This window comes from Protopterus annectens, chromosome 9.part0 (genome assembly GCF_019279795.1).
Source record: "Protopterus annectens isolate FY-2018-M chromosome 9.part0, PAN1.0, whole genome shotgun sequence".
Lineage (NCBI taxonomy): Eukaryota > Metazoa > Chordata > Ceratodontiformes > Protopteridae > Protopterus > Protopterus annectens.
The window spans coordinates 113,057,705-113,073,840 of record NC_056743.1 but is presented as its reverse complement, the minus strand read 5'-3'; the positions used below and the strand labels follow the sequence as shown (position 1 = coordinate 113,073,840).

The following is a 16,136-nucleotide window of genomic DNA, read 5'->3' as shown; positions in this document are numbered from 1 at the left end:
TCTTTAACTTCTGATGCCTCACTGACTTTGAAAAGAAGAAAAAAAAAAGTTTTCATTGTCTGTCTGGTACTGATTTCCAGTCAGAAGGGCAGGAATTTGAATAGAAATTTAATTTTCCAGTATGACAGGAAGAGGAACCTGATGCTGAAGAAAGTTTTTCCTCAAGTCTCCTACCCTTGGTGGAGTTATCTTTTTCTAAACTGTAAAATGAAAAAAAAAATAGTTTAATTGAGAACTGAATAAAATTCCAGTGTTCCAGCAAAAAATATTATGTTTTATTACAGCTGAATTTTCCTCACTCTCATGGTGAATGACGGCACATTTATGCCATTCAGTTTGTTTTGCAGAGTTCCAGCAACGGGACTTGTATCTCCCTAGGAAACAACCTCGTCTGCAACCAGCTTTAGAGATTATTTTCTTGACAGCTTATCAGATGCCTGACAGTCAACCCCCCTGCCCCTTAGAAGTCTGATAGATTATATGAGGTCCCTCAAAGCCACAAATAACTTTTTTCTAATACCAGATCAGACCTTCTAGTTATTTCTATGGCAAAACCATCTATTGCCAAACATCTTGTCAATGCTAACCCCATTCCTTCTGGAAAGATGGGAATACCTTTCATAGCTTTGTGAAGAAAGTATATTCTTTTTCGTATACTTTAGCCTGCAAAATGCTTCTTTTAAAATAGGAGAAGGTTGATTGCTGAACTCGCTTCTTCGGAGACTAAGTCTTATTTGCATAATTTAATATCCTCTTTGTATCAGGTAACCAAGCACTCTTTGAAATGTTTTTATGAGTCTGCTGATACAGTATCCAGAGGTGCTGCTATTGAATCAGTAATGAGAAGGTTTGTTTGATTATGTTTATAAAATTTATCAGAGGATTTCAAAGTTGAAATATTGAATTTTCCCCTCGATCAAGAGGTATTGTCTGGTCCCTCTTCTGCCGAGATCCTTAAAAGATTTGATGAAAGAGTAAAGTTAATTCAGGTGGTCACAAAGATTTTTCATTCCTCCTTTCCAGAGTTTAACAGGAGCTTTCCTTATAATTCAGGATCCTTTTAAAGGAAATGGAACAAAATTTTAGATACAGGCAAACAGAATGTCAAAAAACAATGGCAAGGAGGCTCAAAAAGAAGGGAGAAGCATCCCATAATCAAGGACTGTTCAAAAAGGCAGACTTGACTTTATGCATATGTAGGTATTTTCCTCTTCTCACCTTGGCAATCCATTAAATCTTTCTCAATGACTAGGACTTCATTTGCTTCACTGACATCAGATAACCTCAAACAAAGGTTATCATCAGCAGTGGGAGTCCTTTCCTCTTTTTCAATGGATTCCTCATTATTCCTCAAACCAAACTTCTCTGTTTCCTCCAGTCTTGGAACAAATGTCATCTTTATGAGTCACAAAAGCAGTTCCCCCATAACAAACAGGGGAAGAGATTTCATTTTTGAATCTGTCTAATGCAAAAGAAAGACGTCCAGTGCTAGACCTTTCTTTTATAAGTTCTTTCATCAAAGTCCAAAACCTCCAGATGGTTTCCCTTCAATTTCTCTTACCCCTCATTCTGTTCAGTTTTCTTTTTTTTTGTTATTCTTGATTTAAAAAGATACTTAACCCATACCATTTCTAAAAAAAAATAAAAATTTAGACATTGCGTACAATTTTCTGTGTCAGGCTTATATATTCACTGCTCAGTCTCTTACTTTAGACCACTGACAGTTCCAGTGATGTTTGCAAAGTATCTGGCTTGAGTAATAGCTCTGCCTGTTGTAAGGCATTCACATTTTTCCATATTTAGATGACTGTCTTGTATTTGCAGAATCTTTTTCAAAATGTCAGAATCCCTGACCTGAGTAAATGACCTTCTCAGTCTGGGGTTCCAAGTGAACTTACAGAAATCTTCTCTCATTCCTTTTCACAAAAGTGTTTCTGGGATGCCTTCTAGATACATCATTGATGAGGGGTTTTCTTCCTTAGGACAAAATAGACCTTTACAAATAACAGTTTCTGACTTTTCTCCACTCATTCTTTGATCTCTGCCTGGGAATGTGTCAGTATTCTGGGTTTCATGTCTTCTGCAATTCTCTTGAATCCTCTGGCCAGACTACACATGAGAAAAATTCAGTGGTTCCTCATCTCTTTGGACCCAACACCAACACCTACTTTCATTGTAGATTCCAGTACTGCGATTTCTCAAAAGGGGATTACCTTTTTTTTTTTAACCCAAAAGATTTTCCATTCTCTGGATGTCCACAGGCAACTCGGATACTATCCTGACTTGAGTACAATCTTCAGGACTTAGGATTAATTGTTTATCTCCTTTGAATGTAAGAAGGGACAATCCATATCAAAACAGACAATTTCCAAATGTTTGCCTTATGCATTTTTCTTTTATTGTCATAAGAACAAGTCAGTGCCAGGCAAGCCTCTTGGTCAATTGTATGTACTTTTACAAAGTGCTATATGCTTGATTACTTCTCTTGGTCCAGGTCAGGCTTTGCTAAGACTATTCTCCAGGGGCTCCTGTACTCTTCTCCTTCCATCTGCTATGATAGTAGTGCAGGCTGTGTTTATCTGTTGGTGTTCGAATGTAGTATATTAGATGGTATGACTGAATAATGTAACACTACATTCTTTTGAATATTAGAATAATATAGATTATGTGTTTAGTTTGTTTCACTTGTAATTATTAGACACAGTTATATGTAATTCTTAAAGACTATGTTCTGAAATATAGAAAGTTATGATGATGCATAAAATATGTGAGATAATGATGTGTTTAAGCACAGTGGTGGCAAAATGTTTGTGAAGAGTATTTTAGTTTGAAGTCTGTACTGTTTGATAGACAATGATTTCTTGGGTGTTAGGCCTCACGACATCTGTGGGAGTGGGTATTTTTGGCTCCCTGTACCTGGCTACCTGCTGCACTCAGGTCCAGTCCTTATCCACCAGAGTGCTGGACCCATCTTAGTCTTCCCCAGGCTAATCTGGACTTATGTTTAGGTTTGATTGGGAAAACAAGAAACCTTGACCCAATGACACTTCTCCTTGGAACTACTTTGCGGCCTAATTTCCTGCCCCTTCATACAGTTGTCCAGTTCCTAGGGGCTGTCATGTAGTGGACTCTACTTCATATTAGTCATACCTCCATGTGCACCTTAACTATGAGCTTGCTCCCTTACAGTACATAATCTGTTCATAAGTCACCAGCCTCCACCAGTTGTATGTGATGGTGCTTCTGAAGGCACACTGTCCATTCCAGGATGAACACAACCATCATTCCTGTCTTTGCTGTTAAGCACCGGAGCTGATAATGGAACACGAGTCTACTGAGCCTCGGTCACGGCTTTATCCTTTTAGATCACCAGTATAGGCATTTTATTTATTTTATTTTACATTTGATAACCGGGGGTGTCTGACTGAGCCGAAAAGGCCCTTTTTCAGCAGAGGCCCGGGAAGAAAAGATCCACACAGAAAAATAATTACAGATACATTTAGACATGATCAGTATACACACAAATTACAATAGACATGTTTTTACAGTGGTATGCAGCACATTAACAGTTACAGTGGAGAGAAGAAACAAGAAAACATTAATTTAAAAATAAAGGTAATTAATAGATTTGTGGTGTATAGCTGAAATTTGGAACATGGGTAGAATACATACATAGTACACAGGTGCAGTACATACATTGTACATTAGCCAGCATTTGTGAGTAAGAGTGAGAACTGTTATCAAGTACTCTAGGCTTAGTATGTGTACCTTATCCGCTTTCACTAGCCTGGGGAGCAGTCATTGCACTGCCAACTTTGCTTGAGATGTTGCCTAATGAGGTTTTTAAAGGAGGCTATGGACGATGTGTTTTGTATGCTAGTGGGGAGAGGGTTCCATTTTTTAGCCATTGAACTACTATGTAGTGTGTCTTCAAAGCTATTATAGCTTTTGGTGACTTGTTGTAGTAGTTTGCTTGATGATCTTTTGGCTGAGTGATGTTGTACTAGGTTTTTGAGTGCAGGACACTTATTGGGGAGGTAATCGATAGAGTGACAGAGGCAGAGCTGATTGTAGGTTAGGAGGTTGGGCATTTCAAGTCAGTGGAGCTGGCTCAAAGCAGTACAGTGATGAGTTCTATATGAGCAATTTGCAGCAAAGTGGGCAATTCTGTTATAGCAGGCTTCCATTTTGCTTAGTTCAGTTTTGTTGAGATTAGTCAGAATGGGGAGATGCATAGAGTAGGGTGGATAGAAGCTGGGAGCGAGCAATGGCAAATTTTCTGTTGTTGGTAAGAAACTGTTTGATATTGTAGAGTGATCCCAGTTTGGCATGTACATTTTTAATAGTTAAGTTGAAGTGACTATCAAATTTTAGGTGGGAATCTATGGATGTTCTGTTGTCTATCTCACCTTCATTCTTACATATGGTTTCGGAGCCGATCCTTGGCTCCAACTCAGCCTATTTACAAGCTGGAAGTCTTCTAGTTGGCTTGTGGCTAGGTAGGTATCCCACAGTGCACCAGTACAATCCCCAAATCTCATTTGCCGCGTTGACGAGTTCGGTTGTGCTTCTCTTTGGCTCTGGCGAAGTGTTGCATTTACTTAAACTTTTTCTAAAAATTTTGGGACTGTTTAGTTTAAAATAAGAAAAACTGTTACTGTATTGTTGTTTAGTCAGTTAGTGTAGTTGCTATTAGTATAGTTAGCTTATACTTGCGCCATTTGGTGCAGTCTTTGGCCTTTTTTGACTTCGTATTGGTATCCTGTGTGCTGGTTTTTGTGTCTTCATAGACTTAGTATTTCTAGGCGCCTTTTGCACTCTGTTAGACTGTATGTTGTTTGTAGACTAGTCAAGTTTTGGCGGTTTCCTGCTTGTTGAATTGTTATCATTGTTAACAGAACTACATTCTGTTATTTCGTAGTCATAAGTCCGAGTTTTTTGTGGATCTCCACTTATTTTGTTGATTACTGTTGTGAACAGAACTAGGTTCTGTTTCCCTTGTTATTATTACTGCTTGAGTGTGTGAAATTCCCTTCTTACTGTAACTTTCTAGGTGTGTTTTAGTTAGAAGACCTAGTTTCTCCGTTTCCCTTCCTGCCCGCGCTAGGCCCATTTAAGTTAGAGGACGTAGTCCTCGTGGTGTCTTTCTCTTTCCTGCAGGGCTAGGCCCATTTAAATTAGAGGACCTAGTCCTCCCTTCTCCTTTTTTTCTGTGTGTGTGCTCATCTCTGTGAGTATGTCTAAAGAGAGTAAGGATCATAAGCCATCTGGCTTTAAGAAATGTATTAAATGCTCACAGAAGACGTCCATAATGGATGGCCACAGTAACTGCGTTTACTGTTTGGGGGCCATCCATTTACAGGAGACCTGTTTATTTTGCCATGCTTTCAGTCTTAGGGTGTTGCAAGGGAGGAAAAACAAGCTCATCCAAAAAGGTCTTCTTAAACCTTCCTTTGAGGAAGATCTGTCTAGCTCTTCCTCTTCTTCCAAATCTACAAAGGGAAAGTCTAAGTCCTCTAAGAGGCCCTCCCCGGCACCGGCTGGTGTCTCGGAGCCACCTCTTAAAATTACGAAATCAGACAAGTCCTCTGTCTCATCGGCTCCACAGAGTTTGGTGCCAACTGAGAGCAGTTCTGTGATTACAGGGTCGGTTCCAAGTATTTCGGTTCCAACCACTGAGACCATTTCACGGAGCTGGTCTATGGATCCTCTACTGGTCTCCCTTATATTGAAATCTCCGATACTTCAGAGATCCTGCTCTCCTACTCTGTCATCCAGATCTTCCAGGAGTTTATCGGAAGATGTGAAGAGGGTAGTGCTGAGACTGTTGAAGTCATCTGCTTTGCCTAAATTGCTGCTGGCTCTGACTCAATCGGTTCCGGAGCCACTTAAGTCCATTCAGCCCTCTTCGATCATTCCTCCTCCAAGCCAGGCTGGTCTTTCGGAGCCGGAGTGTTTGGTACCATTTGTGGAACCTTCGGCTCCAGTGCCCCCTGTGGCTGTTTTGGAGCCGAGTTCTGTTCTGACACTCTTGGCGCTGTCAGTAGTGTCTAGGGGCCGAAGCTCCCCAGTCGGCCCCAACAGGGATGCTTGGAACCGAACTTCTTCAGTTCTGAGTCTTCCTCTCGGCGTATCAGCGAGGGTGAGTTTGGACCTTATGTCTATCTCGGAGCCAATGGCTCTGGAGCTGACGGCATCCTCTGTCTCCTCAGAGCTGGGGAGGGCTTCAGAACCAGAGAGGTTGGCATTCGAGATGATGAGGAGTGTGCTGTCCCAATCATCAGATCCTACCAGAGGTACTGACACTCTTCCCCTAAAGCACCTACTTCTGTCTCAGCTCCTACTCCCTCCGTGGACAGCAGAGACCCTAAGCCTCAGGAGCCACCGGCTGGAGGCCCCCACTCTTCCGAGACCTCCCTGGAATATCCTTCTGAGGAACTCCCATGGGAGAGAACATGTAAGAGGAAGCTTGTAGACTCCCAGGATGAGTCTCTGACCTCTGACACTGACCTTGAGTCAGAAGGGTCCCCCAAATCATCCTCTGATGATGTCTCTTTCGTAGACATCCTGGAAATCATTAAACAGAGGTGCAGCTGGCCCACTGTCACCCCTTCTGATGAGGAGTCAGTGTACCTGAAGGCTTTTGGGTCTCAACCTTCAGCCTCTTAGGTGTCTTCACCCTTCAACGAACTGATGGAGCTGGTTAGTCGAAAGGTGTGGGATATTCCTCATGCTGTGGAGCCAGTCCCCAGGAGACAGAATAAGTTTCTTTCTGCCCCTCCAGAAAAAGATTTTTGTCTAAACGTGTTCCCGTAGATGCCATGGTGGTGGCGGCAGGCACTAAGAAGGAGCTAGATGAGACGACTTCTTCTATTCATCTGCCGAATAAAGAGTCTCAAAAGATGGACAGATATGGGAAGCGTGTCTTTTCTTCAATGGCATTTAGCCTTAGATCGCTGAACTACCTTACTTACATCACGAGACTTCAGAGAGATCTCCTTAAAGAGTTAGGAGATTCTCTACAAGGTACATGTACTGAGGGAGTCCCTGACAAAGTGTCTGCTTAGTTGTCCACCTTGAACTCTATCGTCAACTCTTCCATGCGGCTTATTTTGTATGCAGCCGATGGAGCGAGTAGAGCAGCAGATTCAAGAATTTCCCTAAAGCGGCATTCCTGGATGCGTTTGTGTAACTTTGCGGAACCATTCAAGTCTACCTTTACCAATGCCCCCTTTGATGGTTCCTAATTGTTTGGACTCAAGGTAAAGGAAACTGTCAACTGGTGCGAGCAAGACGGAAAAACATTCTCTGCCATGGGAGTACGTTTTACTGTTCCCTCTAGACCATACCCTAAGGGTCAGATGTGGTTCAAGAAGTCCCAGAGGTTTTTCCAGGATGCACAAGGTGACTCCTCCTTCAAAGGTAGAGGAGGAGGAAATGGTAAATGTCATCCTAGAGGCAGGGGCAGTCCGCAAAACCAGGGAGGTCTCGATTCCTTTTGGGGCCAACCTTACCAGCGCTCCTGATGTGGAGCCTGACTGTGCTTCTCTGGAGCCGGTCGGGGGTCGCATTTCTTTGTTCCGATTAAGATCTCAAATGTTCCACCCAATCACAGGGATCAGGCAACTGTGGAGGTCAACAAGTTGCTGTCAAAGAGAGTCTTCCAGACCGTCCCAGCAGACCAAATAGGATCCAGAACTTACTCCTGATTCTTTTTAGTGCCAAAACATACAGGGGACTGGAGGCCCATTCTGGACCTCAGCAGATTGAACGAATCATTAAAGAAGGATAAGTTCCAGATGGTGACACTGCAGTCTATACTCCCATTGTTAGGGAAAGAAATTGGATGTGCTCAGTAGATCTCTAAGACACCTACTACCACATAAAAATGGACAGGGCATCAAGGAGCCATCTACGCTTCTGGCTGGGAGCCAGTCATTACCAGTTTCGCGCTCTGCCCTCTGGTCTCACCACAGCCTCCAGGTTGTTCACCAAATGTATGGCAGTAGTGACAGCTCACCTGAGACATCGAGGATTCTAGGTGTTTCCATATCTGGACGATTGGCTCTTGACCACCCCCACCAGGCATCTACTCCTTCAGATCAGGGATGCTACTGTTCAGCTTTGTGCCCAGCTGGAAATCTCTATAAATTGGGAAAAATCTGCCTTATTGCCCTCTCAATCTGTGATTTTTATAGGTGCAGAGATAGACACAGTAGACATGTTGGCTCATCTTCCTGCCAAAAGGGCACAGAATCTGGTTCTTCAAATTCACCATCTTCTCCCCTTACGAAAGGTCAAAGCCAAGACTACTCTGCAGCTTCTAGGGACCATGGCTTCCACCATATTACCAGTGCCACTAGCCAGGTTACACATGAGAATTCTTCAGTGGCTCCTGTCATCCCAATGGTCTTTTCAGCACCTACCATTATCTCATCACATTCTGCTGACAGAATCTTGCAAGAAGGACCTCCTTTGGTGGATACTACCGAGTCAGTTAACCACAGGCACTTCATTTGTTCCTCACCAACCCATTGTGAATGTGACCACTGATGCCTCACAGATAGGATGGGGGGGCATTATCTTGGCAGGGCTGTCCAAGGCACATGGCAAGATCACAAGGCTCACCTGCATATCAACGTTCTAGAGATGAGGGTGGTGCTATTGGCATTGCAAGCACTCCACAACCTTCTGCCTCTGGGGACTATTGCAATACAATCAGACAACATGTCTGTAGTATGGTATATCAACAAACAGGGCGGAACCAAATCTTACCCACTCTGTCGAGAGGCCATGCGAATTTGGAAATGGGCGATATCTTCCCAGCGTTTTCTGGTGGCAACGCACATTCCAAGGACAACCAACGTGATAGCCGACAAGCTCAGCCGGGCAATTCTGATGCCTCATGAGTGGTCTCTGAAACAGGAAACAGTGGAACAGATTTTCTGCAGATGGGGACAGCCTTGCTGCGACCTTTTTACCAGTCCAATCAATGCCAAATGCAGCAGCTACTTCTCCGAGAGATGCACTTGTTTATGATTGGCCACTGGGTCTCCTGTATGCTTTTCCTCCCTTTCCTCTCATTTCCAAGGTTATTCAGAAAGCGAAATGCCTGGGAAGCAAACTTATCCTCATTGCTCCTTACTAGCCTCGTCAGGTTTGGTTCCCCTTTCTCGGGCCTCTTCTCCTAGATGATCATTGGATTCTGGACCCAGCTCCAGACCTGTTGCCTCATATGTCGGGTTCGCTTCATCCCTCCTTACACACCCTCAATTTGACAGCGTGGCTGCTTCAGTTCCATCTCTAGTCAGACTTCACAGAAAAATATTGTTATTATTCACTGGAGATCTTTTATTATTGGGTTCTTTCTGTATGGTTTCTTGTTATTTCTCTTAGTTAGCAGCAAACAAGATCTGGGGATTGTACTGGTGCATCATGGGATACCTACCTAGCCACAAGCCAACTAGAAGACTTCCAGCTTGTAAATAGGCCGAGTTGGAGCTGAGGATTGGCTCCGAACCCATATGTAAGAATGAAGGGTGAGATGGACTACAAACATGGAATGTTATGGTGAGTACATAACTTCTTTTTATTCCCAATAGAATAACCTGTGCCACTTGAGTGATTGGAGTAGCATTTGCGGAGTAGATAGTGAATTGACTATTATCAGTATTTTTGTTAGAACTGGTTATAATCATAAGCTGAGTTTTCTTTGGATTAAGGATAAGTTGGGCTTTGGTAAGGTAGTTTTCAATGTCAGAGAATGCTAGTTGAGTTGTTTGCAGAAGGGTGGTAAGATTTTGTGCAGGACAGATTAAGGTAGTATCATCTGGATACTGAATGTTAGATACATGCTGTGTGGAGGTATGGAGGTCATTTGTGAAAATTTTGAACAGTAGTGGTCCTAAGATAGAACCCTGTGGGATTCCTATAGTTATGGGCAGCTGAGGAGAGAGAGAATTTTCCCGTTTCACAGCCTGGTGCCTGTCAGTTAAGTAGCTTTGGAACCAGGTAAGAATGGAATTTGATAGGTGATATTGGTTTAGTTTGTTTAACATGATTTGGTGTGTGAGACTGTGTCAAATGCTTTGGCCATATCCAAAAAAAGAGTTGACACCTGCAGGCCTTCATTTTTGAGATGGTTTATTATGTCTGTGAAGCAAAGGAGGACTGTAGTGGTACTATGGGCAGGTCTGAAACCATGTTGAGTCAGTGACAGGATGTTGTTGTCTAGGAGATATTTTAGCACCTGTGTATGGATGCATTTTTCAGGGATTTTGGCCAGGGGGGAGAGTATAGTAATGTGTCTATAGTTATTAAGTTCAGTGGAGGTCCCACTTTTATGTATGGGTGTAACACAGGATATTTTCCAGAGTTTGGGCACATATTTTTCAACAATTGATCTGTTTATGAGAGTGGAGATTGGGATAGCAATAGCATCTTTTTCAAGAAATATCTGGGGAGTGGGTTGGCTGCTGTTGGCGAGGTTTTTAGTTTGGAGAGCATGCTTTTGATTGAGGTGGTGAAAACTCTTTTGAGGATAAAGCTAGTATTAGTATTATTTGTGTTGGGGGGATAGTGAGGTTGGAACTGCCCTGTGCTAAGGAAAGACTTGAGTTCACAAAGTGGGAGTTGAATTGTGTTTCGATGGGAACTTTAGTGTCAGGTGTGGTTGGTTGTGGGTAGCCTTTTGGGTGGGTTTTAGTAGCTAGTTTACATTTTTCCAAAATTTTGGGGGGTTGTATTGGTATTTAGTTTATAATGTCATGTAGTAGGATTTTTTTGTGCAGCCTAATGCATTTTTTGCGCAGTTCTTGGTACCTAGTTAGGCTTTGTGTTTCTTTGTTTTTTTGATAGTAAAGCTAGGCAGTGTCTCTTGACTTGAGGATTTGTTTGGTTTCTTTACTGAGCCAGGAATTTGTAGAGGTTCTAACCTTGATTTTGCTCAATGGAGCGACAGTGTCTAGGTGTTATAGAAATGTTTTGTTGAAATATGCTACAGCCTGGTCAAGTTGTCGAGTTTTTAGGGGGGTTCAGTCACAGTTATAGAGTAGAGTATTGAGGACCTCAGGAGAGAATTTTTTTGTGTTTCTAGTGGATTTATAGTTAGTGGTTTTACATAGGCTTGTTCTACTATGTATAAGGTATATTATGTTGTGGTCACTTAAGGTGTCTGGGAGACTGCCTGTGTGGGGGTACAATGTGGGGTTGTTAGTTAGGACCCAGTCAAGGATGGATTCCCTTTTAGATTTTTTATCACATCTAGTTGGAATTTGGACTAGCTGCTGGTAGCCATGGAGATTTACTAGATTACTTGGTGGTTTTGATATACAGGTGAACCAATCTAGGTTGAAATACCCCAGAATAATGGTTTCTTGTGAGTATGTGGAAGAACACCAGGATAAGAAGTCTTCAAGGCTAGCAGGTGTATTGCCAGGTGGAATATAGATCACAATCATGGTGATGATCTTTTTAGGTTGAAGTTGTGGGATAAATATGTCCCAATTGTTGGGGGAGGGGTAGGAGTTTGGTATTTGACGTAAAGTTAAGTTGGACTTGTACAGTAAGGTAGTTACACCCCCGTTACAAAGTGGTCTGTCTTGTCTAATGATATTGTAGCCAGTAGGGAGAACTTCTCAGTTAGTTATGTTTTTATTTAGCCAGGTTTCTGTTAAAGCAACTATGTCCTGGGAGTAGTGTGCTATTGTGGCCTGGAGTTCAGGTATTTTATTTTTGATACTTCTAATATTAATATTTTGCATTAAGAGATGGTTGGTTTTGCTGCTGTTGTTGATTTGCCCAGGGATGAAGATAGTGGGGGTATTATGTTCTGATAATTGGGTTAGAGAAGTTTGTGTTGGACAGGATGGATTTGGACCTCGGTTGGGGTGGATGTCCCTACTTATGGCGAGCCTGATGTTGAAATGGTGATACAGATGTTTGAGTTTGGTGATGAGTTTGAGAAAGTATTGTGTTTTTTTGGAGAAGGAGCGAAAGCATATCTGTTTACTTTTGAATCGGTCAGTTATGTAGCGCTTAAACAATTGTGGGCAGATAATATTATAATGTGCGGTGTCTGTATATGAGAGTGCATAATATAGTGTTGTGCTACTAAGTTTAGGGATATTGCTAGAGTGATAACTTGTGGAGTTATAAAGAATTATAAAAAGACAGACTAGACTTAGTTGTGTGATAGTCATGGTTATAAAGTTTAAGGTGGTTCTAGGTGGAGGTGTGGATAGGAATTATAGGGCTGTAGTATATGTGGATGGGTAAGTAGTGTGGGGTGATGTAATAATGCCTAGATGGAATGAGAGTGGTTGGGAGTATTGTGTGGTGTAGCAAGTGGGTGTGGTGTAATGTGATCTGACTTGAGGAGCTGTGATTGGTGGAGGTGATGTGAGGTTGAGGTGTGGTTGGGATTACTATAAATGTATAGATAGTGGGTGTGGGTGAGAATTGGGGGCAGGGCAGGGGCTCAGAGAGAGCCCCAGCATTAATGAGGGTGAACGGAGCGGGGCTGAGCCCACCAGAACAAAAGTAATGGACGGCAAAAAGTGTTACTTTACAAATCTGAACACTTTAACAGAATTGATTGTATAAAGATACTTACTAAATCACAAGGAGTCACTTAGTTTACATAAATTATATCAATTATAGGCTCTAAGTGACAAGACTCAATCTTATTTTTCTCTCTTGTTAAATCAACTATCTCACTTTCCTCCCAGTTTCATCACTTATTCTCATCTGTCCAAAACTAATATTCTTTATAGCAGTCCAGGTAGCCTTAACCTTTCTCACTTTGCTAATTACTTTACTTCTCAATCTTAAATGTATTGATACTTTCATAGGTGCTCTACTACTACCATATCATACTATATTTCATTATCAACCACCTTCCCCCTTTCACATATTTCCATAGTTAAGCTGCCTCTTTTCATTCTTTTAATTGGTATAAATCATAGGTAGTATTATAGTATATTTTGCAATGTTATATCTTTCATTGATATATAACAGCCTGTGTGTATTTCTAATGCATGTTCAACTTTATAGGTACTTATACAAGCTGTGTATATGTCCTCATTCTAAATGATATTTATGTAAGCTGTTGTAAGGCTTTTTCTGTTATGTATGTACACTTACCTATATTTTGTATTCCTTCTGATATCATGTAACTATATTTTAAGTATACGTCAAAATTGGTGTTTAATGCAGAGCTTTTCTTCTCAGGCCTCTGCTGAAAAAGGGATTTTATCCTATTCGGTCTCTCCCAGTAAACAGTGTCAAATAAATAATCAAATAATAAATAGCTGCATATGTTACACTGATGGCAGATAAAGCATTGTCTAGTATTTTTGATGAGGATGCAGTATCCCAATTATTTATTTGTTTGTTAATGTTATGTGTAATGTACGACAGGACTATATATGTATGCATCTTTAACTGCAGCAGTGTTTTTAATAAAATGGAATTAAAGAAAGAAAGAAAGATTGGTGATCCCTGAGGAGTCTGCTGTGGAAATCTGAAAGACAGTCCTCTACTGGACAGGGGATTTTCTGCAAAAATATGCACTTCTGATTGATTCACACCTTCAAGTATTTGGTCTTACTGAAGTTGCAGAACAAAGATGTAGTTAAAAAAGGTGGCTGCTCTTGGTATAAACAGATTGTGAGCATGGCTGGTATAAGACAAGGTACCAATCTCTCCCCGGCTGGAAGTGCAAGCATTCTTATTAAACATTTAAGCAGCCTCAATCATGCTTTCACAGCTGCTTAAATAATAGTCATTGTATGAAGATAGAAAAAAACTGTTTATGTATGTATAATAGATTTTTGCTATGTTCACACACTGACTTCTGCCTAAAATGAACATGAATTTCATTTTTGCAGAGGGGTAGCTATTTTGCTTTGAATAACTGAAAGTGATTGCAGTGTGTGAGCAGAATAAATAAGGGAGAAATGGAGAGTTTTTTTTTGGCCTCAATTTTGGTTGAGGGGGTGCAGGTCGTGGGCTTTGCCCAAGACACTGTCTAGCCTACCTCAATTCTGAGTCAGTGTAACTTAGGAATGCAAGAACATATGAACATACTAGGTGAGTGATCCCAGGGACCATAAGATACCTAGTCACAGACACCTTTAAAGAAACAATCTTAAAAGCTCTTGCCACAAATTCCTAACACTTAATAATGCTCACCTCCAAACTTGGGCTGGACTGTGCATGATAACACTAGTGTAAATTTGTGTTTACTCATCTAGTCATCAAGGCTAGCCTTAAAGGTAGCCAAAGTGGTACTTTGTTTGACCTGTAGTGGCGACTTATTCCATTGGCTAGGAATAGATTGAGTTAGGAACCTCTTGTTCCAATGAGGCTTGTTTATTTGTAAGTGTAGATTTAGGTCCTTAGTGCAGGTGTTTGTACAACCACTGGTTTGGCAAAGAATAGGAGGTCAAATAGGGCTAGTTCTTTCATGGCTCAAAAACAAAGACACAGGTCACTTCACAGCAACCTCTAGGCTTTGAGTCTAAAGAGAGCCATGCTAATCTGTTGGGGTGGTTGAAGGATTTAAGACTTTTAATTTCCTTGGTTAGAAATCTTGGGGCCTTTCTAGTTAAATGATGTGCTTGAACTGTATTCAGTGTTTTGTCTGATCAGGGAAGAGTATAATGTTAGGATGACTTCTTTGGATTATGAAGATATTCTCCTGGAAATTTGCCTGAATAGATAGAAGGATGTCATGACTATCATGGAAGAATGATGATCGAATGAGAGAGTTATCCACATAAGTACCTGGTCTCTCATATCCATATCTATGTGAAGTGGGGTACCATTAATAACATATGAGGTAGGAATAATGTACCATAACTAACCTTTACAATATGTCCAAAATTATTCTTTTGTCATTGCTGCAATTTACTATATGTACCTAAAGTAAATTTTCTCTTGTCTTTTGTATTAATATTTAGTAGTGTACGTAATTATCATGCTTATGTAGTTGCAGTACTGACCACCATTTCTGTCCTTATTCTTTTGCAGCTCCTTCAGAAATACTGGACATGACAGAGAAGGAGAAGTAAGTTGACCACGTGTTTTTGCATCGTACTGTCAAACTTGTGGTTCTGTGGGCTTTTTAATCCAACACATTTCTTTCAGCTTCAGTTTCTAGCAGTGGTTTTCAACCTTTTTACACTTTGGTACCAGTGAAAATAGGAGAATTATTATGAGGTAATTATTACTAAGGCAGAAAGAATAAATATTATTTATAAGGAACCAATTAAAACAATTGCTGTATGAGCATTGTATGCCAAAGGATATGAAGTCTGAAACTTCAGTCCTTTTTATGAAGAACAGACCAAAAATCTGAACATTCTGCAAAAATCTGGTTGAGAGGTATGTTACCTACTAACTTCTCTCTCACACACACACACACACCCACCCATAGCTGCCAACCAGAAAGGGACAAATCCCAACAGAATCAGGGACAATTTTAATATATTAGTATTATTAACTTGAGACATTGACAAAGTAACCAAACATGAGTGCATATGCATTTTTTTAAAGTAAAGATTTCTGTAACTCTAACTATTGTCATTATTTATTAAGTGTAATTCATCACCTTTTCTCCAAAAGTCACCACTTTTAAGTGGGATTAAGAGAGACAGAGCTAAAATTTCAGTCAAAATCAGGGATGTCCTTGAAAATCAGGGGCAGTTGAAAGGTATGCACCTACCTACCTCTCTCTCTTACACATGCACCTACTTCCCTCCCTCTTAAACACACACACCTACCTACCTCCCTCTTACAGACACACACGCACACCTCTCAACCTTTTAGCACAAAAAATCTAGGCAAAGCCAAAACTAATGGTGGGACGCAGCCCCAAAAATAGGGACAAACTTTAAATATTGCTCTCATAAACATATAAAGTTGCTAGCATAAAAGGTATTGTGTTATCATGAATTTTCTGAAGGATATGAAGTCTGAAACTCAAATGTCTGTCATTATTTAGTGAATTCTGTCATCACGGATTTGCCACAATAAACCCCAAAAACACAAATTTTATGAGGAGTAGACTAAAACTATGAGGCAAAAATCTGGACAGTCTGCAAAAATCTGGGCAGTTGAGAGACACCTCCCCT

At 41.0% G+C, this 16,136-nt stretch overlaps 1 protein-coding gene across 1 annotated transcript in view; it reads left to right on the top strand.

Annotated features, from left to right (window-relative positions):
* The window catches only part of LOC122811072 (diacylglycerol kinase zeta-like), a 3,109,428-nt gene that overhangs the window by 2,843,860 nt on the left and 249,432 nt on the right, over positions 1–16,136 (top strand). The window contains exon 31 of the mRNA XM_044082630.1: positions 15,034–15,070. Coding sequence (XP_043938565.1) covers positions 15,034–15,070 — 37 coding nt within the window. The remainder of the gene's footprint in view (positions 1–15,033; positions 15,071–16,136) is intronic.